Source organism: Oryzias latipes, chromosome 3 (assembly GCF_002234675.1).
Source record: "Oryzias latipes chromosome 3, ASM223467v1".
NCBI lineage: Eukaryota > Metazoa > Chordata > Actinopteri > Beloniformes > Adrianichthyidae > Oryzias > Oryzias latipes.
The window spans coordinates 17,476,276-17,499,927 of NC_019861.2; the positions used below are offsets into that span (position 1 = coordinate 17,476,276).

The window sequence follows — 23,652 nt, forward strand, 5'->3', positions numbered from 1 at the left end:
AGGCTAGTGTGTTGAAAGGAGATAAGGCCTTCAGCTGGCTGAAACGAACGCTAGACCAATTGTATTCGCGCGCTTTTTTCTCCTCCACTATCCCTTTCTAAACACATCACACTCCTACGAAGCTGCTATTACTATCACCATTGTTTAGTCCAGAAGCTTCTCTCACACCAATGAAAGTTAACAAAGAAAAAGAAAATACCTCTTTGTGTCACATGAAAAAATAATGTTTGCTTCTGAGTCACATGCCTCTAAATATGAGTTCAGGAATTTTAGATCACTTTTTGTGTGTGTGTGTGTGTGTGTGTGCATATTAAAAGGATGTTTATGTCTCACCTTTTGTCATCAGCATCTTTAACCCAAGTATGTTTCTAAACTGCTTTATTATTACCACAGCGGGGGCAGAAGGAGAGTTTCTCAGCACTATGGCACGGTGTAACGGATCATTGACCCACCCACTCAAGCACACGCGCTCAAATGCTGCTTTTACAAATTGCAGCCATGGACCCTGTGACATTTTGTCTGAAATCGAGCAGTAAAGTGGCAGCTTTCTGAGACATGATTGGAATTCAAAATGCATGCTTCCCGATACAGTAATGTCCTTGGAGATTCCTCAACTATTGTCACAAGAAGAAAGAGGTCATTTAGTTGTTTAGCATTGCAGGCTACAGTTTTTTCATCCTGTATTTAAAAAAGGACATAACTGTCTTGAATATATGAGACACTAAAGGGTCTTTTCATTTCTGAGCCAAAAGAAACAATTACCTCTTGAAGCATCTTTTATTCATGGACTGCTAGGACAAAAATCCCAAAGCAGAGAGTAGAAAATATTGGTAATAAGGTTAAACAGCAAAAGATTTACCCAAATCCTTTAGTCTGGGATATGAATCCAGCTAAACTGCGCTTGCAGAAGAATGTCATTTACAAACATTAAGGTGTACAGATGGAAAACAATAAAAGTCCATGTGGCTAACAGCTTTGAGCACATTTGAGATGCAGCAATGCAAACTGACCAAGGAGGAAGTCACACCTGATTAAATCAAGTGTTGACTCAAGAACAGGATATGCTGGCCGAGCCGCAGAGGGAGACGTTCACAGAATGCAGGTGAGAGTGGAAGGCGCATTCACATGAGACAAGAGTGTGTAAGTGTGCCATGCAGGCAGTTGGGGGAGCTGGCACTGATAGGGAGTTGAGGGGGATGAGACTCTGTATCGAGTTGTGAACATCTGTTCCTCATAGAAACCACAAAGCTGGGGCTGAGGAAATAAAGAGGATAACTGCTCTCTCTGTCTCACACAAACGCACCTCTTCACCATCTTGTCACTCCAAAAAGAGGCAGCCTAAAGTTTTCTCGGCGCTTATTGATTTGCACTTCATCTTCTCTTGCAATGCTTCACATTTATCTGCTCTGGTGTTTGCATGATGTTGTCATTGAGCAGGAAAGCTGTGAGAAAGAATGACTTTCTAATGTGATTTGAAACTTTTCACACTTTGGTTTTCAAAATTTGCCTCTAAGGAGAGTGATGAGGCACAACAGCCAAATAAACCCATAAGAAATTAACAAAAAAAAGAGACAGAACTAAAGTCGACGTGAATTTTGCCATGAAATTGATCCTTGAAGATGCCACACGCCTCATTTAAGCAGCTTATTGTTAACCTGCACTGCAAAAGCCGACACAATACAACTAAGTCCAAAATTCTTAAAGTTTGAAACACATTCTTTAAATGTGAAAGGAAATCTGCCAGTGGGTTAAGAAAAACTGTCTTATGATTTAAATAAATTTCTGAGAAAGATTTTAATAAACAAAGATTCTTTTCCAATTGAATAATGTTCTCAATAAGAATATTTTTAATCTGAAACAAAAAAAACAATAAGACAGTTTTTCTTGAAAAAATTTTACTTTCTTAAGATTCCGTTTTTTCAGTGTGGGAGTATTTGTGGAGGGTCATGTCGGAGGATTTTTATTCCTTTAGGGTTCTTCCAATTCATGTGTGTCATCGACCCGCCAGATCATTATGTCAGTTGTCAGGAACATTTGGGTTTCTGGTCAAATCAAACTAGAAAGAATCATGTGCTGTTTTTTTGTCAGCATCAAATTGATTTTCTGCAATTTAAAGATAGTGAATTGTTCTTGTTTTTGTCTGAAATTTAAATGACAATGTACGTCTTTGGAGACCCTAATTATACCATCAAGTTTGAGAAACTGGCAAAAGTCTGCCTCTATAGGTGTTATTTATGGTGGTATGCCCCTTTATGCCAGATAAAAGCGTAAAGAATATCCCATTCATTTCTGTTGAGGATTAGGATTGGCACAAAATTATAAAGTCTATGATATAGCAGACGTGAGCCAAGGCTTTGTTAGGGATCCTCTGCACCTTTTCCGTCAAAGTCCCTTGATTTAGTTCGTGCTGCTTTTCTTCCTCTCTCCATCTCTCCCGCTGCTTTAGTGGCTCTATCTGGGCCTGCTGTGAGAGTGTGCTGGTGCTGGGTGGCAGTTCCTTATTGTGGAGTGTCTGTGTGATTGTGTGTGTGTGTGTGCATGTGTGTGAGTCGGCGTGCTGCATGTGGCTGATAAGACCCAAGGAGAAGAGCCAGCGTGCCGACATATTCTTGCCACTGCGGTTATCGCCCGTCGCAGCTGTGCCTGAGCTCTGCGACATCTGCTCCCTCACAGGAAGCCTATGTTGCGGCTCACAACACCTCACACACATACACTCATGGTTGCACGCACAAACACATGCAGCATTAACATACTGCTGGACTGTACCCCCCTACATATATGTATGTTAGTGTTTTGATGGTAGGTCAGTTTCTTGAGACAAAAGGCTTTGTTTACAGTTACAAAAATTACATTTTGATTTGGTGAATGCACGAGTGTGATGACTCAGAGAACCAGCAGCTGAATTCTGCTGGGTTTTTATCACAGAATTACAGGGGGGACGCTTATGACTAAGCCTAATTATAGAGGCCTTATCACAGCAACGTTCACAAAGCTCATTACTGCCAAGAGACGGTATGTGCTGCAGGTAATTCACTACGCTGGGTATTAGTCCTTGGACTGGCTTATGGTTCCTACATATTAACAGTCTATAAAATGAGTCCTTTAAAGCCTGATTGTCAATGCATCTCCCTGAATGAAGCCTTTCAGTTGGGTTTCCATTTTTACTTTTGTGCTTTGAGTCCTCTTTTGAATCAGTACTATTTCATCCTCTTGGCCCTGGGTGCCTCTGAAATACCCCTCATCTGGCTGCAGAAAGCTCACTTCTGGGTTGTACCGTGTCAGTCACCCTTATTGACCTGCAAGTGAAGGCACTGAAGCTAAACCCCGGCACTGCAGCTCCATAGGGAACCCTAGAGGAAGACCCTGCCCCCTCCTTCCATTAGTGACATCTTAATTTTTACCTGACAGCCGCCACGTGAAAAGGTGACAACAAGGGATGCCACATTTTATGATAACGTTAGAATGGAGCAATTGTTGTGTTGCACAAATTCATTCGCTGCAGGAAAGGATGGAGCTTTCTGAAATAATTCTGACCTTGAATCTTCTCTCTTCAATCATCAAATACCTGCTCCACATTCGAGATTAAAGAAGCCCCATGATGCCCTCATAGCATGCGGTACTGAGTCAACACAAACTGATTATGTGTCAATCACCTCTACTTAATGAACAGACCTGACATCTGCAAGACCCTCCATCACTCATCACAGTTAACGCTGCCAAAAGACTACATAAAATGACGCACTCCTACCTTCACTGCATCTGTAGTGGCTGCTGGCTGTCAGCTGAAGATCCAGGCTCCTTGGCTGGACTCTGTGAGGAGCTGGTTTCTCCCTTAGCTCCCGGTGGCTGATCAGCGTGACCGTGGGAACACGCGCAGCAAGCAATGGGGCATAGGATGACCCGGCTGTCAGGTCAGCCCTTTTGTGGTGTTCCAAATGGACCTCAGCAGACATGTCTGGCCTTTCTGGAGACTTTTGAACAAGTAGTCAATTGATGTGAACACAAAACTTACTTAAGTCTCACCTTTGGCCCAAATTTGTGGGACGTTTTCTCTCTGCTTGTTCTCTTTCAACAAATTTCAAGAGTGTCCACCTGATTTTTTTCCATAATGTTATACTATAAATAGTTTCTGATGCTCCAGGAGATGGTTATTTGAGCTATTGACCTGCCAGAAGGAATAAGTTGATGTTGTGTCTCAAAAAATGAGGAGAGACAGAAAAATTCCTATTTCCAGGTTGTTGCAGGTCTCAGCTGTGTTATTCCTTGGAAATCCTGGATTTTTCTTTTTTCCACACTTGTTTGGTTGATGTTTCCGTCCTCTCTCTTTTCTAAAGTATGACCGAGACAGTCAGCAGCACGTATGAGTGAGTGTCAGCAGCAGGTCAGCTTGTCTTGTGGCCGTGTCTGAGGGGTTGTGCTCGCAGCTGAACCCTCCTCCTGCCCTGCCTGCCTCTGCGGCTCAAAAGAGAAGTGTGTATTTGGTGCTTGGATGTTACAGTTTATGTGTGTAGGTTTTTTTTTCTCTGGTGCTGCAGGGCTTCAGCCTCTGGGGAGACCAGGGAGCAATTCTGTCTCAGTTGATAGCAGCAGATGACAGCAGTGAGTAGGACCTGGGCCTCCATGTGGGCTTCCTCTGTCAGGAACCAGCTGTGTCGACCAGCAACCACTCCTTCCCCTCTGCGTGCTCCGTTTGACTTACATCTCTTTTCTTCTGTGCACCTTGCCTGGTAGTTACAAAGGAACATCCTGTTGTCCCTAATCAAAGCATCCTATTTGGGGACATATGGACTGGTAAGCTCAGAGGAATTTTGACTGGAGAAATGCTTAAACAAAGTTATCACATATTCCTGAGTAGGGACAGGGGGATGCTGGAGCCCACCCACCAACACAGTAAGGCAAAGGTGGGGTACACCCTAAACAGTTTGCTGGTACATCGGAGTGCACAAACAAGATGTTTTCCAAAGAAGTCACAGCATCAACCGTCAGTTGTGGTCTTAAAATTTTATATTAGGGCTATCGGTTTTTGTTCTTCAAGTCCCATCCCCTAAATTGAAAAAAAAGATTAACTTCTTTATTTTTTTGGCCATTTTATGTAGACATGTTAGCAAATTTGTTTTTAAATTCTAACTAGTTGAAATGTAAGATCACTGACAAATTATTTATGTTATTAAAACTACTGTAGTTTTCGGACTAAAAGTTGCTACAGAGTTTAAGTCGCAGCAGCAAAATAATGCACAGTAAAAAAGAAAAAATCATAAATGAGTTGCAATTTTGGTGAAATTTATTCAACAAAATGTAAGACCAAGAACTGTCATTTCATCTTAAAAAAAGGAAAATCATAATAAAAGAAAAGATAAGAGTAATAGACTAAATATATGCACACTTCACCACAGTAACAAATTGATGCTTATTTAGCTTAATGAATTATGAGGGAATCTGGTGTATAAGCTCAACATATGAACAATCATTCAGATAACCATAGAATAAAGAACATGCTAAAAAGTCAACTAAACTCTTTATAATACTTCAAATTACTAAATTCGTTGAATATTTCATCCTCTGTTATTTTGGAACAATTTCGCCGAACCCCGGTATTAGACTGAGCGGCGCCTCTTCTTCTGCGTTGCTGTTAGTAACAAAAACTGTCACACACAGACCTACAGTGCCGTCTAGTAGTTGTTGTTATTTAATTTTGATAAATCATGCAAAAGCCGCATCCCGGCACTGACTTGTACTCCACATAATACAGTACTTCAAACTACATGTTTAAATGGATTATATTAAAACACCTAAAGTTCATATGCTTGTTTCGTCCATGCTCTGTCCGAAACTGTAACCAAGTGTATGCTTCATGGCAACAGCAATCCCCTTGATCAACACAGTAAAGCGGCTTGCACTCTGTTCTAAGCGTCAAACACTTGATATCCCAATTCCCAATCAACTAGAACAACTGCACATGTCTGTAGACGACCTAAAGACCTGCTATCAGTATTTACAGGACTCCTGCAGAGCTATGGGTCCAAAGAAAAATGATTAAGGAACAGCAACACAGTGTTCGGCAGGTGGTTTTACTGTTGTTGGGTGATTCATGCAACCTATGTATTCCCTACTCAAGGTTTGAACATACCATACATACTTTTGTAACAGTTCTACTGGAAATATTGACAAAGAGAAGTATAAGACATTAAAAAGATATAACGATACATACAAATTGAAGTGTCATAGAAGATGGTTGCTGGATACTGCAGTTTACCAGACAAAAAAAAAAAAAAAGAATTTGGAGATCTCTTTAAAATTCTGACATCACTGACTTGCTTCTTGTACATATTTCTCTGACCCCAACCCACCAAATACTTATCACCTGTTTAGAGACCAAAGCCTCAAAATCCTCCAAAATGCAATTGCATCTTGTGGCTTTTAGAAAAAGTTAGCAGGTGGTTTAAAAAAGAGAATGCATAACCTTTTTGTCACATGTTTAAATCAACAAGATGCTAACAGTGACTGCATTGTGGCACGGTTATGAGTACTCTCACTTCTCAGCAAATAGCCCTGGTTTGCATCCAGACTGGGACCTTCCTGTGTGGAGTTTGCATGTTTTCTCTATGCATGCATGAGTTTTCTCCAAGCACTCTGGCTTCCTCCCATGATCCAAAAATCTGTGTCAATCGGTTCACTGGTGACTCTAAATCACTCCAGAGTTGTGGTTGTATTTGTATGTTTCTGTGTGGCCCCGCGATGGCGAACTGTCTAGGGCACATGTGTCAAACTCAAGGCCCGGGGGCCAAATGTGGCCCTCCATGTCTTTTTATGTGGCCCGCGAGAGCATAAAAGTTTTGAATTTCTTGAAACAAAAAATAAAAAATGGTGTGTATTTATTCATATCTAGGGGGAATCAGACTTGAAATATCCGATTGGGCAACTATACATTAGGACTTAAACACTGTCCATATAACATAACCTGACAGAAAGAAATGTAAAAGGATTTAAGCTAAAGTAACAAGCAAACATATGTTTTCTATGCAACTGGAATTGTCACTTTAAAAAGTTATAATAAATAAATAATGAGTTATTTAACGTTAAGGAGTAGTTGCATTTATTTTTTTCATTACATTTAGTTACATGTATAAGTTATGTCTGGCCCTTTGAGGACAACCACTATGCTGATGTCACCCTCAGTGAAAATGAGTTTGACACCCCTGGTGTAGGGTGTACCCCACCTTCACCCTGAAATCGCTGGAAAATACACAAGTAACCCTGCTCTGGACTAAGCAGGAATTGTAGACGGATGGATGTATGGATGCTTAATTTGACTTAATTGCTGTTTTTTTTCATTTCTTTTAAAATTACAACTTAATCCCCTCATTTAAAACCATAATTCATACCAGAATAGCGACTTAACTTGGGTTTCTTGACCAGGCTTGTACACAGAACCTGCGGACAAACGTTACCGGGTTCTTGGGAGAAAAATCCCTGACTCACACAGAAATTATGCTGTAATTGCACAAAAGAAGTTAGCTTAATTCATTTTTTGATGAAACTTGAACTTGAAATTGCAACTAAAGAAATGCAATTTTCTGTTTGTCCGATAAATTTGTCTTTATCCTTGCAGTGTTTTTTTGGTTTCTGTACTAAGAAATCCACAAAGGGTGTCTTGTTACTCCATAGACATAGACACTCAACACAAAAGCACAAAATGGCCATGGTGTAACAGCAAGTCTCTCAGCACTGATCATGCACAACCTAGTTAAAAAAAAATACAAAGAGACATTTCTGATGGTGCAAGTACAGTGCTGTTGAGAGAAGTGAGAAGGGATATGAGTACACAGATGTGCCAAGAGTCTGGCTGAAACCAGCACACAGATGGTCATCAGCAGAGAGGAAGTGAGACAACCTTCTGTGGCTTTTTCAGTTTTTAGGTGTGGGGGACAAGAGACAGAGAAGTGATTTTTCTATAAACCCAGAGTGTGTGCGAAATGTGCAATTTAGGTGTTTTTAGTGTCTATTTTAATCTGTTGAACCACTGGAATTTCCCACTTTTATAATGCTTCATGCACAGGGTTTTGTGATAAAGTTAGCACATTATCAGCGTGAAAAAGAGCGAATTGAAAGTCCAAATAACAATTTAAATAGCAGATGAATTCCCTGTGCAGCTGATTAAATAAAATCTACTTTTGGGAAATGGCAGCAAAAGTGTAATAGTCAGCAAAATGAAAACAGATGCTCGTTGCAGGATATGAAGTGCTGTGAGAACATATGAGGTGAAAAAGGAAGGGAAGCAGAGAGCAGATCTTCACAGAAAAAACTGAATTTGTGTTGAAGTCCAGGGTTTTACTTTTTATTATATTCATGATCAAGCTTATTTACATACCGTATTTTCCGCACAATAGGGCCCATTGCGCATTATAATCCAGTCTGCCTTATATATTGATTATTTCTAGTTGTGCTAAAGCAAAAAGGCCCAATATAGACATGGGCAAGGATGGCATGACTTCCCCCCAAAATGTGACAAAAATCCACAAATGAAAAGAACTAAACATAAAACAAACAGAAAAATCTAAAACTGAAATAAAAGACAAAAAAAACGTGAGGATGAACAGACAGACAGATGGACACATAGAATCTCAGACGTAAAAAGCAACAAATGCAGCCTCAGCATGGCCCAAAGCCATGTCCTGCATGTGCTCATCCCAATATTAGGGGTTGGACATCGGGGGAATACCCCCCCCCCCCCCCCCCCCGATATTCTACCTGCACCCCAATGTGGGGCTGGCTAGATCTGGGCCTGCAAAGCCATTTTGAGAGGTACATCGCATGTTATAGTGAATACGCTAGCACAGTTAATGTTGTAGTAGTGTCTGATTGTGCTTCTTTATGTGTGTCATCACGTTTGGAAGTTAGTGTAGTCACAGTAATGTTCTCTTTAGAGGTATCAGTCTGACTATGTCCGAATTTCTTCCCTAATCCCAAACCACTAAAAAACTGTTTAGTGCGGGACTGTGTGTAAGGATTCTGTGGTTTTGTTCTTGGTCATGTTTTTAGTTTTCTTTGTCAGTCACTCCACCTTCAGCTTCATGATCCACAGCTGTCTTCAGTTCAGTTAATTGCCCTCAGCCTATTTAAGTGTCTTGGTTTCTGTTCTTCCTTGTCAGGTCATCTGCTCTGTTTTGTCACAGTTTTGTTTCCCCTCATAGTTTTGTCATGTTTCAGTTTGCTAATAAAATGTTTTATTTCCTGTCACCAATCCTGGTCTCCTGCATTTTGGGTCCTCCACCACGAGTTCCTGACACTATGTAGTGCCCTGGATTTTAAAAGCAATTCGGACAACTTGCTCATTACTTGTTTTTCCCTTTTAAACAGCGAATATGACATCACCAATTTCATGAAGTGAAACTCTAATCAATACGAGCACATTACAGCATCTAATATACACAGTAAATAAAGCAAAGGACACAACCTCTGTTTTTGCAGGTATTGTGAACATGCAAAGTTGGCTAACATGCAGCGTGTTACAGATAAATTCTGGTATTACAGTAATACCAGAATTTATCTGCAACACGCTGCCGTTACTAGAATCTGGACTGACTGACAGGCTTATATCTCTGACTTTTGTCCCATTTAATTGCACCTTATGGTTCAGCGCGCCTTGTATATGACGTAATTTTAAAATAGACTATCCATTGATGGTGCGCCCTGTAGAGCAACTACCCCTGGCTGCAGCCTGCAGAATGGGGCATCGTAGTGCATTCTGCAGGCTGCAGCCAGGGCTTACTCCTGTAGAGCGGAAAATACGGTATATGTGAGGGTCCTTTGATGTACACGTTCTTGTCTTTTGCTCTTGCATCCCAACGTCCTTCTATGACACACCAATGAACACACCAGTGCAGAGTTTTATGTGTTACCTTTTATGGAAGCCCACGCTTCCCCAAGAACCCATCCCCAGATGTTCCTAGGTATAAAATGAGTTTTCAGGCAGAGAGAGATAATGATTCCCCCCATAATCACCAGAGGCCAGCTCTGGTTCTGGCAGGTGCTATCACAGTAGCAACCCAGTGGTGCCTTCTCCCTCCAGATAAGGTCAGGAGGATGATGGGAGGTAGGATGGTTGGAGGGAGGAGCAGAGAGGGAGGAGAGCATGGGGAGCAAAAGTAGGCAAAAAAAATATGAGAGTTACAGGAGAGCAGCTAGCCTCTCCTTATCAACCCCCAGCGGCTGCTGCTACTTGCTCCCAGATGCGACGGGCCAGAGCAGTTGTGTCAGAGAGATCCCTCTATCAGCAACACACAGGCACCCTTCACCAAATACAAACCCAGCAGGAGGACACAGCAGGACTTCATTACCACTTTAAACCTCCAGTCAGCATGCAGGAAAGAAGCTAAATAATCTGCAACTTTGGTTGGTGCTTCAGAAATCCTGAGAAAATCCAAACCTGTCAGTCTTATTTTCTAGTCTCTTTGGTTAACAAAAGCAGCCTTCTATGACCAACTATATTTTTCTTCCATTATAAATGTAAACACATCAGCATTATGGTTCAGTGCAATGCAACTTTTCACCTTGCAGAGTAAAAGTAGAGCATGAGAAAGTCAGCAGTTGGGACGGCTGGCATCTGTGGGAGAGAAGCTGCCATATGGTGAAGTTTCTTGCCCGCCTGTGAGACACCTGGCCACTACTAAGAGTCTGAACTTTTCAACTCTACAGCCAATTGAGGGGCATTTTGCGCCAACATACTGCAGCATGGTGCAACATTTACACATTTTCTAAAGGCATTCTACAATTTGAAACATTGAATCTCAATCCCAGCTGACAAGTTAGCTGTTACACAGAAACTGAGAATTATTGTTTTGCAAATTTGTGAGTGTTTAGGGATGGTGCTTCCAAAAATTACAACTAGTGTTTTATTTTTTACAACTATAGCAACAGTAATTTCTTTTTTTTTCACACTCCACATAATGGAGAAAGTTACTGAGAATGTTTTTAAGGCCAAAAGAAAGAAGAAAGCACACCCACAGCATTTCACAAACATCCCCAGCAGACAAATAATTCAGTAAAGCATGTTCACCTTTTTTTTTTCTTCCTCTGAGGTGTTTTAGAATACACACCTGTTTGGCACAGACAGCGTCAGACAAACCTACAGATCTTAACAGAACTCTATAAGTTAAACCGTCCCCATCTGTCACAGCGGAGCTCCGCACAGATGCACAACGAGCGCCTCCTCTTTCTTATCCTTCACACAGCAGCCTTGGCACTTGTTCAAGAACTGTCAAAGCACACCTGCTAAATTAAGCCGCGCATCATACTCACAGAAACAGACACAAGCTCAGGATTACACGTTGTGTATGCACATGTTGGAGACACAAATCTGTGAAGACACACATGGACTCAGTGGTGTAACTGGTGACATTGTTTTTGATAACTAGGAACCTCGTGTTTGGCTGCGGCGCTCCATAGTATGCACGCCGTGTTTATTCTTTAGGTTCAATAAAAAGAACTGACAGAGCAAGAAAATACAAACTATATTCCAATGAGGTTAATGTGACACGAGTCGGGTTAAGTGTGCCTCGGCCAAAACAAAGTCCTGTGATTGTTTTGCCTTGAACCAGAGCATGTTGATATCAACCTCTCTTGACCCTCAAAAACCTGGCCTCTTCCCCTTGCTCGTGGCTCATGGCATGCACAGCCGCTGAGCTGCTCTAAATAGGAGCCACTGTGAATTGGAGACAGATGGAAACGAAGGTTCCCTACAGAGTGGTTCCCCTGCAGCTGTGCCGTGTGCAGGGTGCCAGGAAGTGATGACAGCTCAGAAAGGGAGGACCCAGAGAAATAGAAAGTGACCCCGTCTTCGTCTCGTTTCCCTCTTCTGCACACACATGCACACACATTTAGAGGTGGGGCAAAGATTCAAAGATGACACTCTTAGCTCTAGTAGCCTACTAGCCTCCAGGAATGTGAAAGTGGTGATTTAAGTGAGGAGACAAGAAACAGACAGCTGTAATGCAACACATTTCCACTTCTCTATGGAAACCAAACAGACACACCCGGTGGCTATTAGCTTATCGGATCAGCAACAAAAGATAGTGAAATGGAAAAGGAAGTGAGGTGTATTGGGTAAAGTGTTGGTTTCCCCTAGCAACTGAAGCTCTATTGAACCATCAATAAGCTACTTTAACTTCTCAGTAGTTCGTAAGTCACTTCATTTGACTGGAGCATTTCAAGAAATACTTCGAATGCTGACAGCTAGATCTGCTGGCTGATCCAGCTGATGAGCGTAAAATGCTAGACAGCAGCCAATTAGCACATCAGACTTAAACACCTGGGACAAGAGAAAGCTGGTGATGTAATTTGGAGAGGTTCTGTCAAAGCAGGGCTAAAGTAAGGACTTATTTATAATGATGTCACGTTTAGGTTTTCATCGTAAGTTGTTTATTTTTATTTGGCTTCAGATTAAAACCAACAAGATTACGTTATTTTTTAACAGATTGATTTTCAGGCTACTGAAACAGCTTTAAAAATGTTTCTTTGGATGAAAGAGGATTAGGGGGAGTAAAGGTGTATAAAAAATAAAAAAAGAATTCAACCAAACAGCTTGAACCTATGTGGCATCCTTTAAACTATCCTTCATTGTTCTTGTGGTATTCAGCCATTTATTGTCCAAGTGGACAAGTGAATCCATTTGTGCTGTCCTTATTTTGGTCATACCTGGGTGCCAACAGAAACTATAGGTAGGATTGGAGCTTTACTGCATTCAAAGGAATAACTTAGAAAAAAAACAATTCCTCTAAAGAAAATGGTTTCACCTAAGATAAGAAAACTCATCCCTGCAACAGACTGGCGAGCTGTTTAGGGTGTACCCCATCTTTGCCCACCAGTAGCCGGGTTAGGTCAGTCCGTGCTTCCAGATCATGAAGATCCTAGAAACCTGCGTTATAAAAATGATTTCCGAAGAGCTGTACTCAAAGTTCCCACTCCAGGCTTCAGCAACAGTATGGTCCTGCAATAAGACAAATTGAAAGGACAAGAGCCTATAATAAAGATGAAAAGCAAGCAAGAAATACATCAGTTTATTATGTATGGTATGGATGGTAGACTATTATAAAGAATATAAAAAAGATTGCTGGATCTTTCAATGTTACACCCCCTGTCTTACTAAAAAATATGTAGGCAACAAACGAAATCACTGCAAAAACCAGGTTTTACCAGGCATGGTTTAAGATCCAACACAAAAAAATACGGTTAATGTTAAGTGACTCTCGGTTGTTTTCAAACTTTTGAAGTGTGCCTATAGTTTTAAACAAAAAATATTTTGACTTGATTTGGTTGTCATTTAAAATCTAAGGTATATTTACCGTTTATTTTTTTTTTTCAGGCTAACGTAACCAAGAACCCATGGTGACACCAGTGTAAAGGAAGAACATCTGAAGTGGACCATGGTCTGTGGTAAATCTATATCTCACATAATTTTCTTTTCAGGAAAAATGGATCTGAGGATTTATGGATTAAAACAATTTCTTCTTCTTACAAAACAGCACGTTTGTAATGCAACTTTTATTACTGGGTTGTTTTTCAAGCTATTGTACATGTTTTTTAAAACAGCAAGTCTGAAACACAATACAGTGAAGTTTATAAGAAGACAAATTTTGAACAAGCAACATTTTAATTTTCGCATTTGTTAATAGCTTTTTTTAGAAACTCTTTACTGGAGGAATTTTCCTAAACTTAGAATTTAGCAGCCATAGGTGGCATAAAACATAAATTCATGACGTCTTCAGTCTAAAGCAGAAATGGTTCCCTTTTACAGGCATAGAATTTCAGATACTACAACTCTTTGTCTTGAGAACGGCATCACACGGTACAAAAGATTAGAATTCTCTGATTGCCATTCTGTTTTCAGGGTCATGTATATTTCATGAGTGCAGCTTCTTGTAAAAGGTCATTGAGCAATTTTCAAATGAATATGGGGCAGCTTTTAATTACACGTACAGTATTTGTGTAAATTATCAACATGATACCTGAGGCTATGCCAAATATTGAATTTTATGTTGCTTTGTGATAAGATTAGGGTCCATCTTAACAGCAAGGTCTTAGTTCAACAAAAATCTACAGTTAAGTTACTTGCTACATGACATGATGTGGGGTGCTGCTTCTCAAGGAGTAAAGCCGGAGGTAAACTATTAAAAGGAGATAACTGCAGTAAAAACAAACACAGGAGCAACCCCTTTTTACTTGCGCCAGGTGCCAGTCCTGCAACTGTGATGGGAAATAGACCGTATGAAAACTGAACTTTTGAAAGCTCCTTTTCTATTAGTAAAAAAAAACAAGTAGAATGTTAATACTTTTTATTGTGGTTGTTAGATTTTTTCACATCTTATTTTAAATTAAAAAAAATTGTTGGGATATTGAACAGCCATGACACAAAAAATTAAAATCGCAATTAGATGTTTTGTTTTTTCTTTATTGCACAACTTTAGTGTAATGCAGATTTTACATTTCTGGGCTAAAAGTTACAACAAAACTCAGCCAAACAATTTTTACAAAAGCCCAATCCTATAAAGCCACAGACACACAGATATGTGACGGGCGTTCATGAACACACCACGCAGTCATTCTTCAAAATTAATTTGGGCCGCGGCTTTCACACTGGGTGAGCAGGGTGTCAGGAAGTGGTGGTGGAGGACCCAAAATGCAGGAGACCAGGCATGATGACAGAAAATACAACATTTAATAAACAAACTGGAAAAGAAAAAACCATGGAGCAACAAGAACAATTACCGGTAAACCAACTAAACCACAGAATCCTTACACAGGGACAGTCTTCTTTTTCTTTTTATTGTTTTTCTTTTTCTTTTTCAGTTTACTAGCGCATATCCACCACCTGGCTGGAAGAGGCTTGGTGCAAAATTTTAAAGCAGTCTTGCAAATCTTGCTGCAGGATTTTTCTTTCACAGCTCTATGAAATCCTGGGCGCGCACAAACCACAATTATTAATTTTTCCTGCATGATGAATTTTTAAACAGCTGGTACTTCTATGAATTAAAGGGACGCCATCCATACGTCCCTAAACCCAAGTACCTGACTGATCAAAGTTCAACCCTGTTTTTTACTTTTAACATGCTTTCAATGGCCATGCGTTTTGTGCATACAGCCCAAAAACTATCATGTAAACTTGCGTAGCTACACGTGAACGCAAGAGTTTTGAACACGGAACCCTAAAACGTGCATACATACTCATTTAGACTTTTCACTGGAAGTGGCCACTGTAACATGCATTGCCAAAGACAGTGTGAATGTAGCTTCACTGTGCATTAGTGGCCTCATAAAAATGCTGCCCTATAAATTCATTGTGTTAGTAGCTGGTGCTGTTACTTGGTGCTATTATGTCACTTTACACTGACAAAAAAGTATAGATCGAAAAATACATAGAGATCTTTGCGTGTCAGGGTGCCCTTCCTCATTAGAGTCATATTTTACACAGAGACAGGAGTTCAGGGAATAATGTTCTTTGATCTGCTTTACATAAAACAATCCAATTTAGCACAGCCTGTGCAAAAAAATCAATTGCATTCGCTGTAATTGGACGGACACTCCAAAACAGAACAGCAGTCGATATTCAAAATGAAAAATTAAGCCAAAGACCATGTTAAGTGTATTGATCTGAAGCAAGAGGCAGAGGAATCTAGATATAGCCACACAAGAATTTGAGCCATTGAGCACCATAATGCTGGCATCTGAAGTGGACAAGCTCCAGTGAGCATAGAACAACAGTTCTAATTAAAGTTTCCTCATCTGTAAAAAGACTTGGGTCCAGAAGTTGCAACCACTTTTTTACATGTTTTGATTGGTTGCAATTGCGCAGAAACACAATGACATCAAGATCAAATTATGGCCACTTTTTGTGCTTGTAGTGCTTTTAAGAAAACAAGGGTTTTGTAGGGATAATCATAAAGTAATCTATCAAATTCTAAAATAAAACAATTATACCTATTTCTAAAAGACCTTCACGTTTAATCTCTCTTGTTTGAAACTGTATTTACAATTTTAAGTGCAACCAATGAACTGCTTCAGAACCTCACCAGTGCAAGAAAAGCTCTTCCTTCTTATGTGAAATTGGTTTTAGATCACCTCCTGTGTACTATGGTGCATGACTAAAACATTTTTCTTTGAATTCTTGTTTTTTCAACTTTTTCAAGCATGCACTCATCACCAGATCCCTCATTACTGTTTTCATGTTTGCAAAACCAGCTAAAAAAGTGGCCCTTTTCAATGCTGTTGTCAGTCCTTCATTTATAAAGCTCAAAAAAGTTATAATAATTAAGATATTTGTTTTGTTTGTTAGAAAGAATAGTATTGTGCACATTCTAAACATGCTCCATTTTTATCCAAACACAACATCTGGCAGAAAGTCTCCATAACATGCTACATGGTAGCGTGACAGCAGGAGGCCTTCAGAGGAAACAGCAGCACATGTGTACCCCCAAAACACTGATCTTCATGGGGAACAGAAAGTCTTGTTCTGGAATTTCCACCTGGTGAGGAAACTTCCAGCTGTATATAGATCATGCCTTTTGTCATGAGCATGCAGGCTCACAGGTAAAATGTAAAGCTGCAAAGTTATACTGTAGCTCTGTATGTACCGGTATGTGCTACCTTTTTTAGTCAAGAGTGCTAATATTAGCTCCATGTCTCACTCCTCTTCCTCCATTCGCTGCCCTTTGTCACCTCTGCTGCATAACAAGAGAGTTATGCCATCCGTGTCCCCCACACCTTGGCTTGAAAAGCTGTAAAGCTGGCAGATGGATAGACACACAGATGTGTTCTAATCACCAGACAGATGGACTGACCAACCATCAAAAGAATGGCAGATGTTCGGATGGTTAGATGACAAAATTAAAATTCACTTATTGGTTGTGGAGGACACAAAACATGAAAAATAAACATGTCCTGTAATATCCCTGGAGGTTACACAACATGGGTTTTAGGGTTTGTTGCTGTCAGTACTGCATTAAAAATTAATATTCTACTTTGACAGTTCTCATTTTTGTTTTTGAAACTATCAACATGTTTATTTTTATTTCATTTTTTTATGACTGCAGCCCTGCATTCTCTGATAGGAGAATAAGAAGGACATTCTTACCCAGAGAAGCTAGGCTAACAGTATTGTTTAAATAAAGATGCTTGTGGGCATAGATATTGCCATTTTAACACACCACTACACTTTTAAACTCCACAACGTCACATTAGATAGTTTTTTAAATTGTCAGTTTGTTGCAATGAGATGGTTGACAGTTTCTTTTCCAGTGACCTGGTTTCAGCAGCGTAAAAATTTTATGGTTCACAAAATTTACAATGTTGCTTTTGTTTAAAATGATAACAATTTTTAAATCTGAGTAGTTTATTTTTTTACTGCCTTCACCTCGATTAGCTGTTGATTTAGCATCCCCTTTAAAAGAAAATATCTTCTTTTAACGTCCAGGATAGGAACAGTCAGTTTCTGGTAAAATAGCACCTATTCAGAAGAAAGAAGAAAAAACTTTTTATCTCGTATGAGCAGAAAAGAGGAAGGGTCTTAAAGAAAGTTTTAAAATACAAAAATTGGATGGACTAAAATCAAGCCACAGCAAAAGAATTAAAAAAGAATCATTTAAAAAAAAAAGGAAAAGCTCAAAGTACGCTGTGCTAGGACCATATTGTTTTCGCAATTGGAAGTTTTGTTTAAAAGTCACATTTTGGTGACTTTTCATACTCGAAAAGTCACCAAAATGTGCACACACCTAGGATAAATTTAAAATGAATCTTCCACAAAGTCTACCCCCCCCCCCCCCCCCCCCGAAGATGATGACATCACCGTGAGCGATCCCGTAATGGGCCGAAAATCGCGCATTTGGCCAAAAAACACACGTGTTGGGGACATTTCAGGAAAGTTTTGAAGTCATAATGGAACGGCCACACGACCTACGGCTTGGCGGCCATTTTGTGGTGAACCTCATTGGTGCTAAGCATCTCTGGGAACTCCTTCAAGACTGTTGGAAGACCATTTCAGGCGACTCTTGAAGCTTATCAAGAGAATGCCAAGAGTGTCCAAAGCAGTAATCAAAGCAAAAGGTAGCTACTATGAAGAACCTACAATATGACATATTTTCCGTTGTTTCACACTTTTGTTATGTATATAATTCCACATGTGTTAATTCATTGTTTTGATACCTTCAGTGTGAATCTACAATTTTCATAGTCATGAAAATAAAGAAAACTCTTTGTATGGGGGAAGATCCTGTGGGACTTCCAGATCCAGACTGAAGGGTGAGCTAACCAGGCTTTGTAGTGATGGATAAAGAACAGAGGAAGGCTGTTGTGATGGATGTGGCAGTGCCAAGCTATGGGAACATCAGGAAGAGGGAACATGAAAAACTGGAGAAATACCAGGGACTCAGAGAACAACTGGAGAAAGCCTGGAAAGTGAAGGTGACAGTGGTTCCTGTGGTAATTGGAGCACTCGGGGCAGTAACCCCCAAGCTGGAGGAGAGGCTACAACAGATACCTGGAAAGACCACTCAGTCCAGAAAAGCGCAGTGTTCCGAAGGTGAGGACCAAAACGTATGGTGAGGCTTCGTTCTGCCATTATGGTCCTCGCCTGTGGAACGGCCTGCCGGAGAACCTCAGGGCCGCAGAGACTGTAGAGGTTTTTAAGAAGAGGCTCAAAACCCACCTTTTTAATTTAGCTTTTAGTTGCTTTTAACTGCTAATTTATTCTATTAATTTTATTATAGGCTATTTTATGTATTTAATTTCATTTTATTCATCTTATTCTCAGTTTTGTGTTTTTGAATAAATCTTATGTCTTTAATTTTAGTATCTTATCATGATTTTAGCCCCAGTGTTTCTTGTGGGGATCTTTTCAGCCAGGGCTTGCCAGCTTGTCCGGTGGTTGTTGCTGCAGTTGTCGCCCTTGCTGGGGCAGCTGGGGTCTAATTTTGCAGCTTCACGGCTATGAAGTGGACCCCAGCGTTGTCCCGGTCTGGGTGGGCACTGTGCCGATGCTCCCATGGCCGAGCTGGCTCCTGGTATGAAGAGATTCCCAAATGCCGTTTCCTCACAGCAGAGTCAAGCCTTACTTGTTTGTTTGTTTTTTGCTTATTTATTTATTTATTTATTTATTTATTTATTTATTTATTTATTTATTTATTCAAACTTGCATAGTCAATAGTCATTGTCATGGGTCATATGTTTTAATGGAGGGGAGTGGGAAGGGAAGGGTGAAGGGTGGGTTGGGTATTTACTGTAGTGTTGTGTGTTTTCTGTTTTTAATGTTAAAGCGCTTCGAGCTGCACAAAATGCATGAAAAGCGCTATTTTATAAATAAAGTTTGATTTGATTTGATTTACAAATAAAGTATGATCTGCACCTTTGAGCAAAAAGTCACTAAAATTTGCACACGCAATGAATGAGCATCTTGAGCAATGTTTTTCTGAGTCAGTTGATGAATCTGATTGCAGTGCTAACACTTTTAGCCACATTAGCATTACTAACATAGTTAGCATTATTAGCATCTTACGAAATGTGTTTTTCTGAGACAGTTAATGATGCTGATAGCAATGCTAGCACTTTTAGCCACATGCAGTCACATGCAGCTCAGACACCCTCACAGAAAGAGATGGGGGAGTTAGATGTGTGTGGTAAGAGTGGCGGTGGCGCCTAGAAGGGTGGTAGTGGTGTGTAGAGGGGGTCGGCGAACGTGAAGCAGGTCTGCCTGCGGGCCATACAAATTCAAATATGTTTTTTAATTATTTCAATTAGTTTAGGTCAGAATTATGCACTTCCTAACCATCACATCATTACAATAAGCAACAGTAAAATTGAGGACAGAATTTTTCTTTTGGTATAGCTTGAATTTATACTCAAAGAACAGGTACGTGCCAAAGCCAAATTTATTTTTTTATCATTATAACATTTTTGCTGATTTACTAAAATCATGGTTGGCTTTTTTTGATACCCTGACAAAAATATGAACTAAAAAGATTTGCGTTGAATAGGTATCAGTCAGGAACTAGGGTTTATCTAAACTTTGCAGACCAACTCGTCCTACAACATACATAGCAAGATTTCAATAGGCTCAGTTTTACTTTCAGTCAACAACCATCCATCCATCCATCCATCCATCCATCCATCCATCCATCCATCCATCCATCCATCCATCCATCCATCCATCCATCCATCCATCCATCCATCCATCCATCCATCCATCCATCAATCCATCCATCCATTTTCCTAACCCGCTGTATCTCTTTTGGGGTTACGGAGTTGCCAGAGCTTAACCTGGCTACTGTTTGGTGAAGAAGGGATACCCTGGACAAGTCACACACAAGTCCACACAATCAAAAACAAACTCACAGTCACACCTATTTTAGAGTTATCAGTCAACCAATGAAGTGAATTTTTGGACTATGGGAGGAACCAGGAATATCCAGAAATAACCCATGCATGCACATGGAGAAGATGCAAACTCCACACAGAAAGGTCCTGGCTAGGATTTGCTAGACCTCCAACAAGTCACATATTGTTTAATAAATATTGTCAACAAGCACGTGTGGGTATAAAGTAAAAGACTGTAAAAAAAAAAAAAAAACGCTTTTGCAGGTCTTTGCACTGAATTCCACTTTACCATTTTACCTCAATATGAGTGTTTCTGGAAAAATATGTATGTGCAACAGGATGCAGCAAAAATTGTTTAAAAAAAGTTAGCTTGCACTTGTCCAGCTCTTCAAATTAGTTTAACATTGTTTATAAATCACTTTTAAAACACCTGTTTCCTAAAAGATTCTACAAAAGGTATAGAGCATGACAGTAGAAAAACATAAAAATGTTTATTACATGGTTTGACAGAAGATCCGTTCATTATGACGTTATGGTGCTCATTAAGATAAAACTTTGTTTAAATTTGTTGAATCAATTGCAAGTGATGTTTTAAGCTGCAACAGTATTTTTGTGCATAAAGTGAAAATGAACAATAACTTACCCATTGACATGTGTTTCAACTTTTGCAGTTCTTTCAATTTGTTGATCTGATCAAGCTTTATATCACGGTTATGGCCAGAATCTAAGACCAGAGCAAAAGGTAAACTGTAAGGAGACAAGTAATAAAAAGGGCAAGATAGGCAATGCCTAAAAGAAAAACTGAAAGAGAAAAAGATGAGAGAAAGCAAAGTGCCCTGTCAAGGGGAAAGGAGGAGAAGGCAGTGGGTAAATAGTCAGTGGCTCTAATAGGAATATCAAGCTAGTGAAAGGTAAACAGGCTTCTCCTAGCAGATACAAAGGGAATGTGGCGGCTTTGAGAGAGCTGGAGTGCCGGCACGCCGCTGTGGCACCCTGATAACGGCCCCAGGCCTGCCTGCATCCCAGAGATAACGCTGAGCACTGGCATGTGTCGCCCCTGATCCCAATTTCACAGTCAATATTCATCCAGCCAGACAAACAAGCAACATTTAAGATAAAAAATAAATATAAAGTCCTTCTGCTATTACCTCCTGTTTATTAATCTCCACACAGAGCCAGCTGCCTTTTAAATAGTGGTAAACACACCACCCTCACTACCAGATCCCCTCCCTCCAATCAGACCTCCTCTTTGCTCCTTATGGGCACTCTTTCCTCTTTTGCCAGTCCTCTCTCCCTCATCTTATTCCCGTCTTTCTGCACATCTGCGGATTTGCAAGGCTCGATTTATTCTTTTGAGATTTCCTCTGCCATATATTTGTGCTTTTGAGCTTGTGTGTAAATTGTTGTTGTTGTTTTTTTTTTTGGGTTTTATGTTAAAACTTTGAAGATCTCATGGTGTACTGGTCAGAAAACTTTAAATAAAGGATTGAAATAATTGCAGAGACTGAAAGTAATCGGAATTCTGCAGCCGTCTAGTCATCTGCACTCTGATTACCATCTGCAACAATCACAGAGAAGAGCAAACCAAGAGTCAATCATAGCTGCATGGCCCACAGCTTCTTTTTTATTTCTTCTAGTGAACTAAGCACAGAGACCTTTGTTGAATTAGCTTCATTCATTAAGTGACTCAGAGCAATGAGAAAAGGCAACAGAGCAGTGAAAAACAGCCTTACCAAGCCAGTACTGACGCACCTGTTAGTCACAGTACTGCGTCTGGGCACTGTAGTTTTTACTGTTAGAGCCACAGACATTACATTCAATCAGTCCCATTATTTGCTGGCAGCTGGACTCTAATCACTCTTACCAGTGCTCTTTAGTGCTCCCTGACCTCCAGTCCTCAGCTCTCCCATCATCCTCCTGCCCATTACACCTGGCCTGCCTCATCGCTGCTCACTCACTCATCTCCTCCTCCCATCCACGTGATCTTCTCTTGCCCTTCCTTTCTCCCCACGGTACAGACCTGTCCATCCCTGACCAGCTGGCCATATCCCTTTAAATCTGGCCTGGGCTGAGCCGCTGTCTCCGGGAGATTACTGCACACTTCCTAGGCTCCACAGATGGGATAGACAGGCTGCCAGCTGGCACAGGGACACCCACTATCCCCTCTGGAAACTGGCCAGCAGGCCTGGCTCTGTGCTTCACACATGCTCATTCACTCTGGCCAGGATTCTGACTCCCTGCTCTAGATTTATCCATGTCATTTACTGACTCTTTCTGCCACAGACTTTCACCCTTTTTTCCCTGCAGCAATGCAAACAACCACATCCAGTGGTGTGTATGCAGCATGGTAAAACCACACCTACATTAGGCAAAAGAGGAGGTTTTCCTTTGAATATTTAAACACTTGCTTCCTTTTTCTATGTAACAGGTGTATCATCAAAAAAGAAAAAACATTTCTGCCCCAGGCACCCTGTCCAGAGCTGAACGTGACAAATTATTGAAAAAAATAAACACTTTTTTCAGACTGGTGGCTTTTCTGTTGGTCTTTTCTCCATAGCAATCATTTTATGTTTGGGTGATGAGCAGGTCTAAGTAATTTTCAGAAGAATCGGAATAAGTAAACTTTTGGATTTCTTAGGCAACAGAGATTTTTTTGTTAACCACACCCACATTCCTAAAATGGTCAAATCGTATTTCGTTTTGTTCAACTTGAGTGAGAGTTTCATGTATTACATTTTCACAATAATCCATAAAAAAATAAAAAAATGTGTGAGTAACAGGGGTACAGCACGTTTGTGAGCTTGCCACACTAATGCCATTCAAAATCTACAACTCTTATTTCTAACACTTTTTTCAAAGTAGCTTCCCGAGATCTTTGAAGAGTTATGAGGCAAAGGATCAAAATCCCCAGAAGTAGTTTAAATTTGTAGAAGGTACTAAAGGTGATTTTATTTGAAAATTCTAGATTGTTCCCCATGTTAAATGTCAATTAAATGTTGTTTGTGGTTGTAAACCTAACCTGGTGGTGTGTGTGTGAATTTTTGTGAAAATCGTCAGTTATAGTGAGAAAATGTGTGTGGGGGGGGGGGGGGGGGGGGATTGTCACAAAATTGCTTTCAAGCTGTAGGTCCTGTGTTCATCCCATAACAATTTCCTGATGTGTGCTTTTCTTCATTTTTTTAGCAAATCCTAAAAAAGTGTCATCTTAAAGTTTGTGACGATTTAAAATCATGAAAAATATTAAGAGTCTCTCTTTTTCCAAACTTAAAATGTAGCAGCAGCTTTACATGTCTG

At 40.2% G+C, this 23,652-nt stretch overlaps 1 protein-coding gene across 11 annotated transcripts in view; it reads right to left on the reverse strand.

Annotated features, from left to right (window-relative positions):
- cbfa2t3 (CBFA2/RUNX1 translocation partner 3) overlaps positions 1 to 5,086 on the reverse strand; it is a 40,657-nt gene extending 35,571 nt beyond the window's left edge. For 3 of the 11 annotated variants that reach the window (XM_011490053.3, XM_020713285.2, XM_011490079.3), the window contains exon 1: positions 3,749 to 5,084. In XM_011490053.3, coding sequence (XP_011488355.1) covers positions 3,749 to 3,953 — 205 coding nt within the window. In that variant the 5' untranslated portion in view covers positions 3,954 to 5,084. Of the gene's footprint in view, positions 1 to 3,748 lie in introns of all 11 variants that reach the window. The other 8 variants (XM_020713296.2, XM_011490065.3, XM_023953417.1 and 5 more) reach the window with 5 other exon arrangements.
- Between the last annotated feature and the right edge of the window lie 18,566 nt (positions 5,087 to 23,652).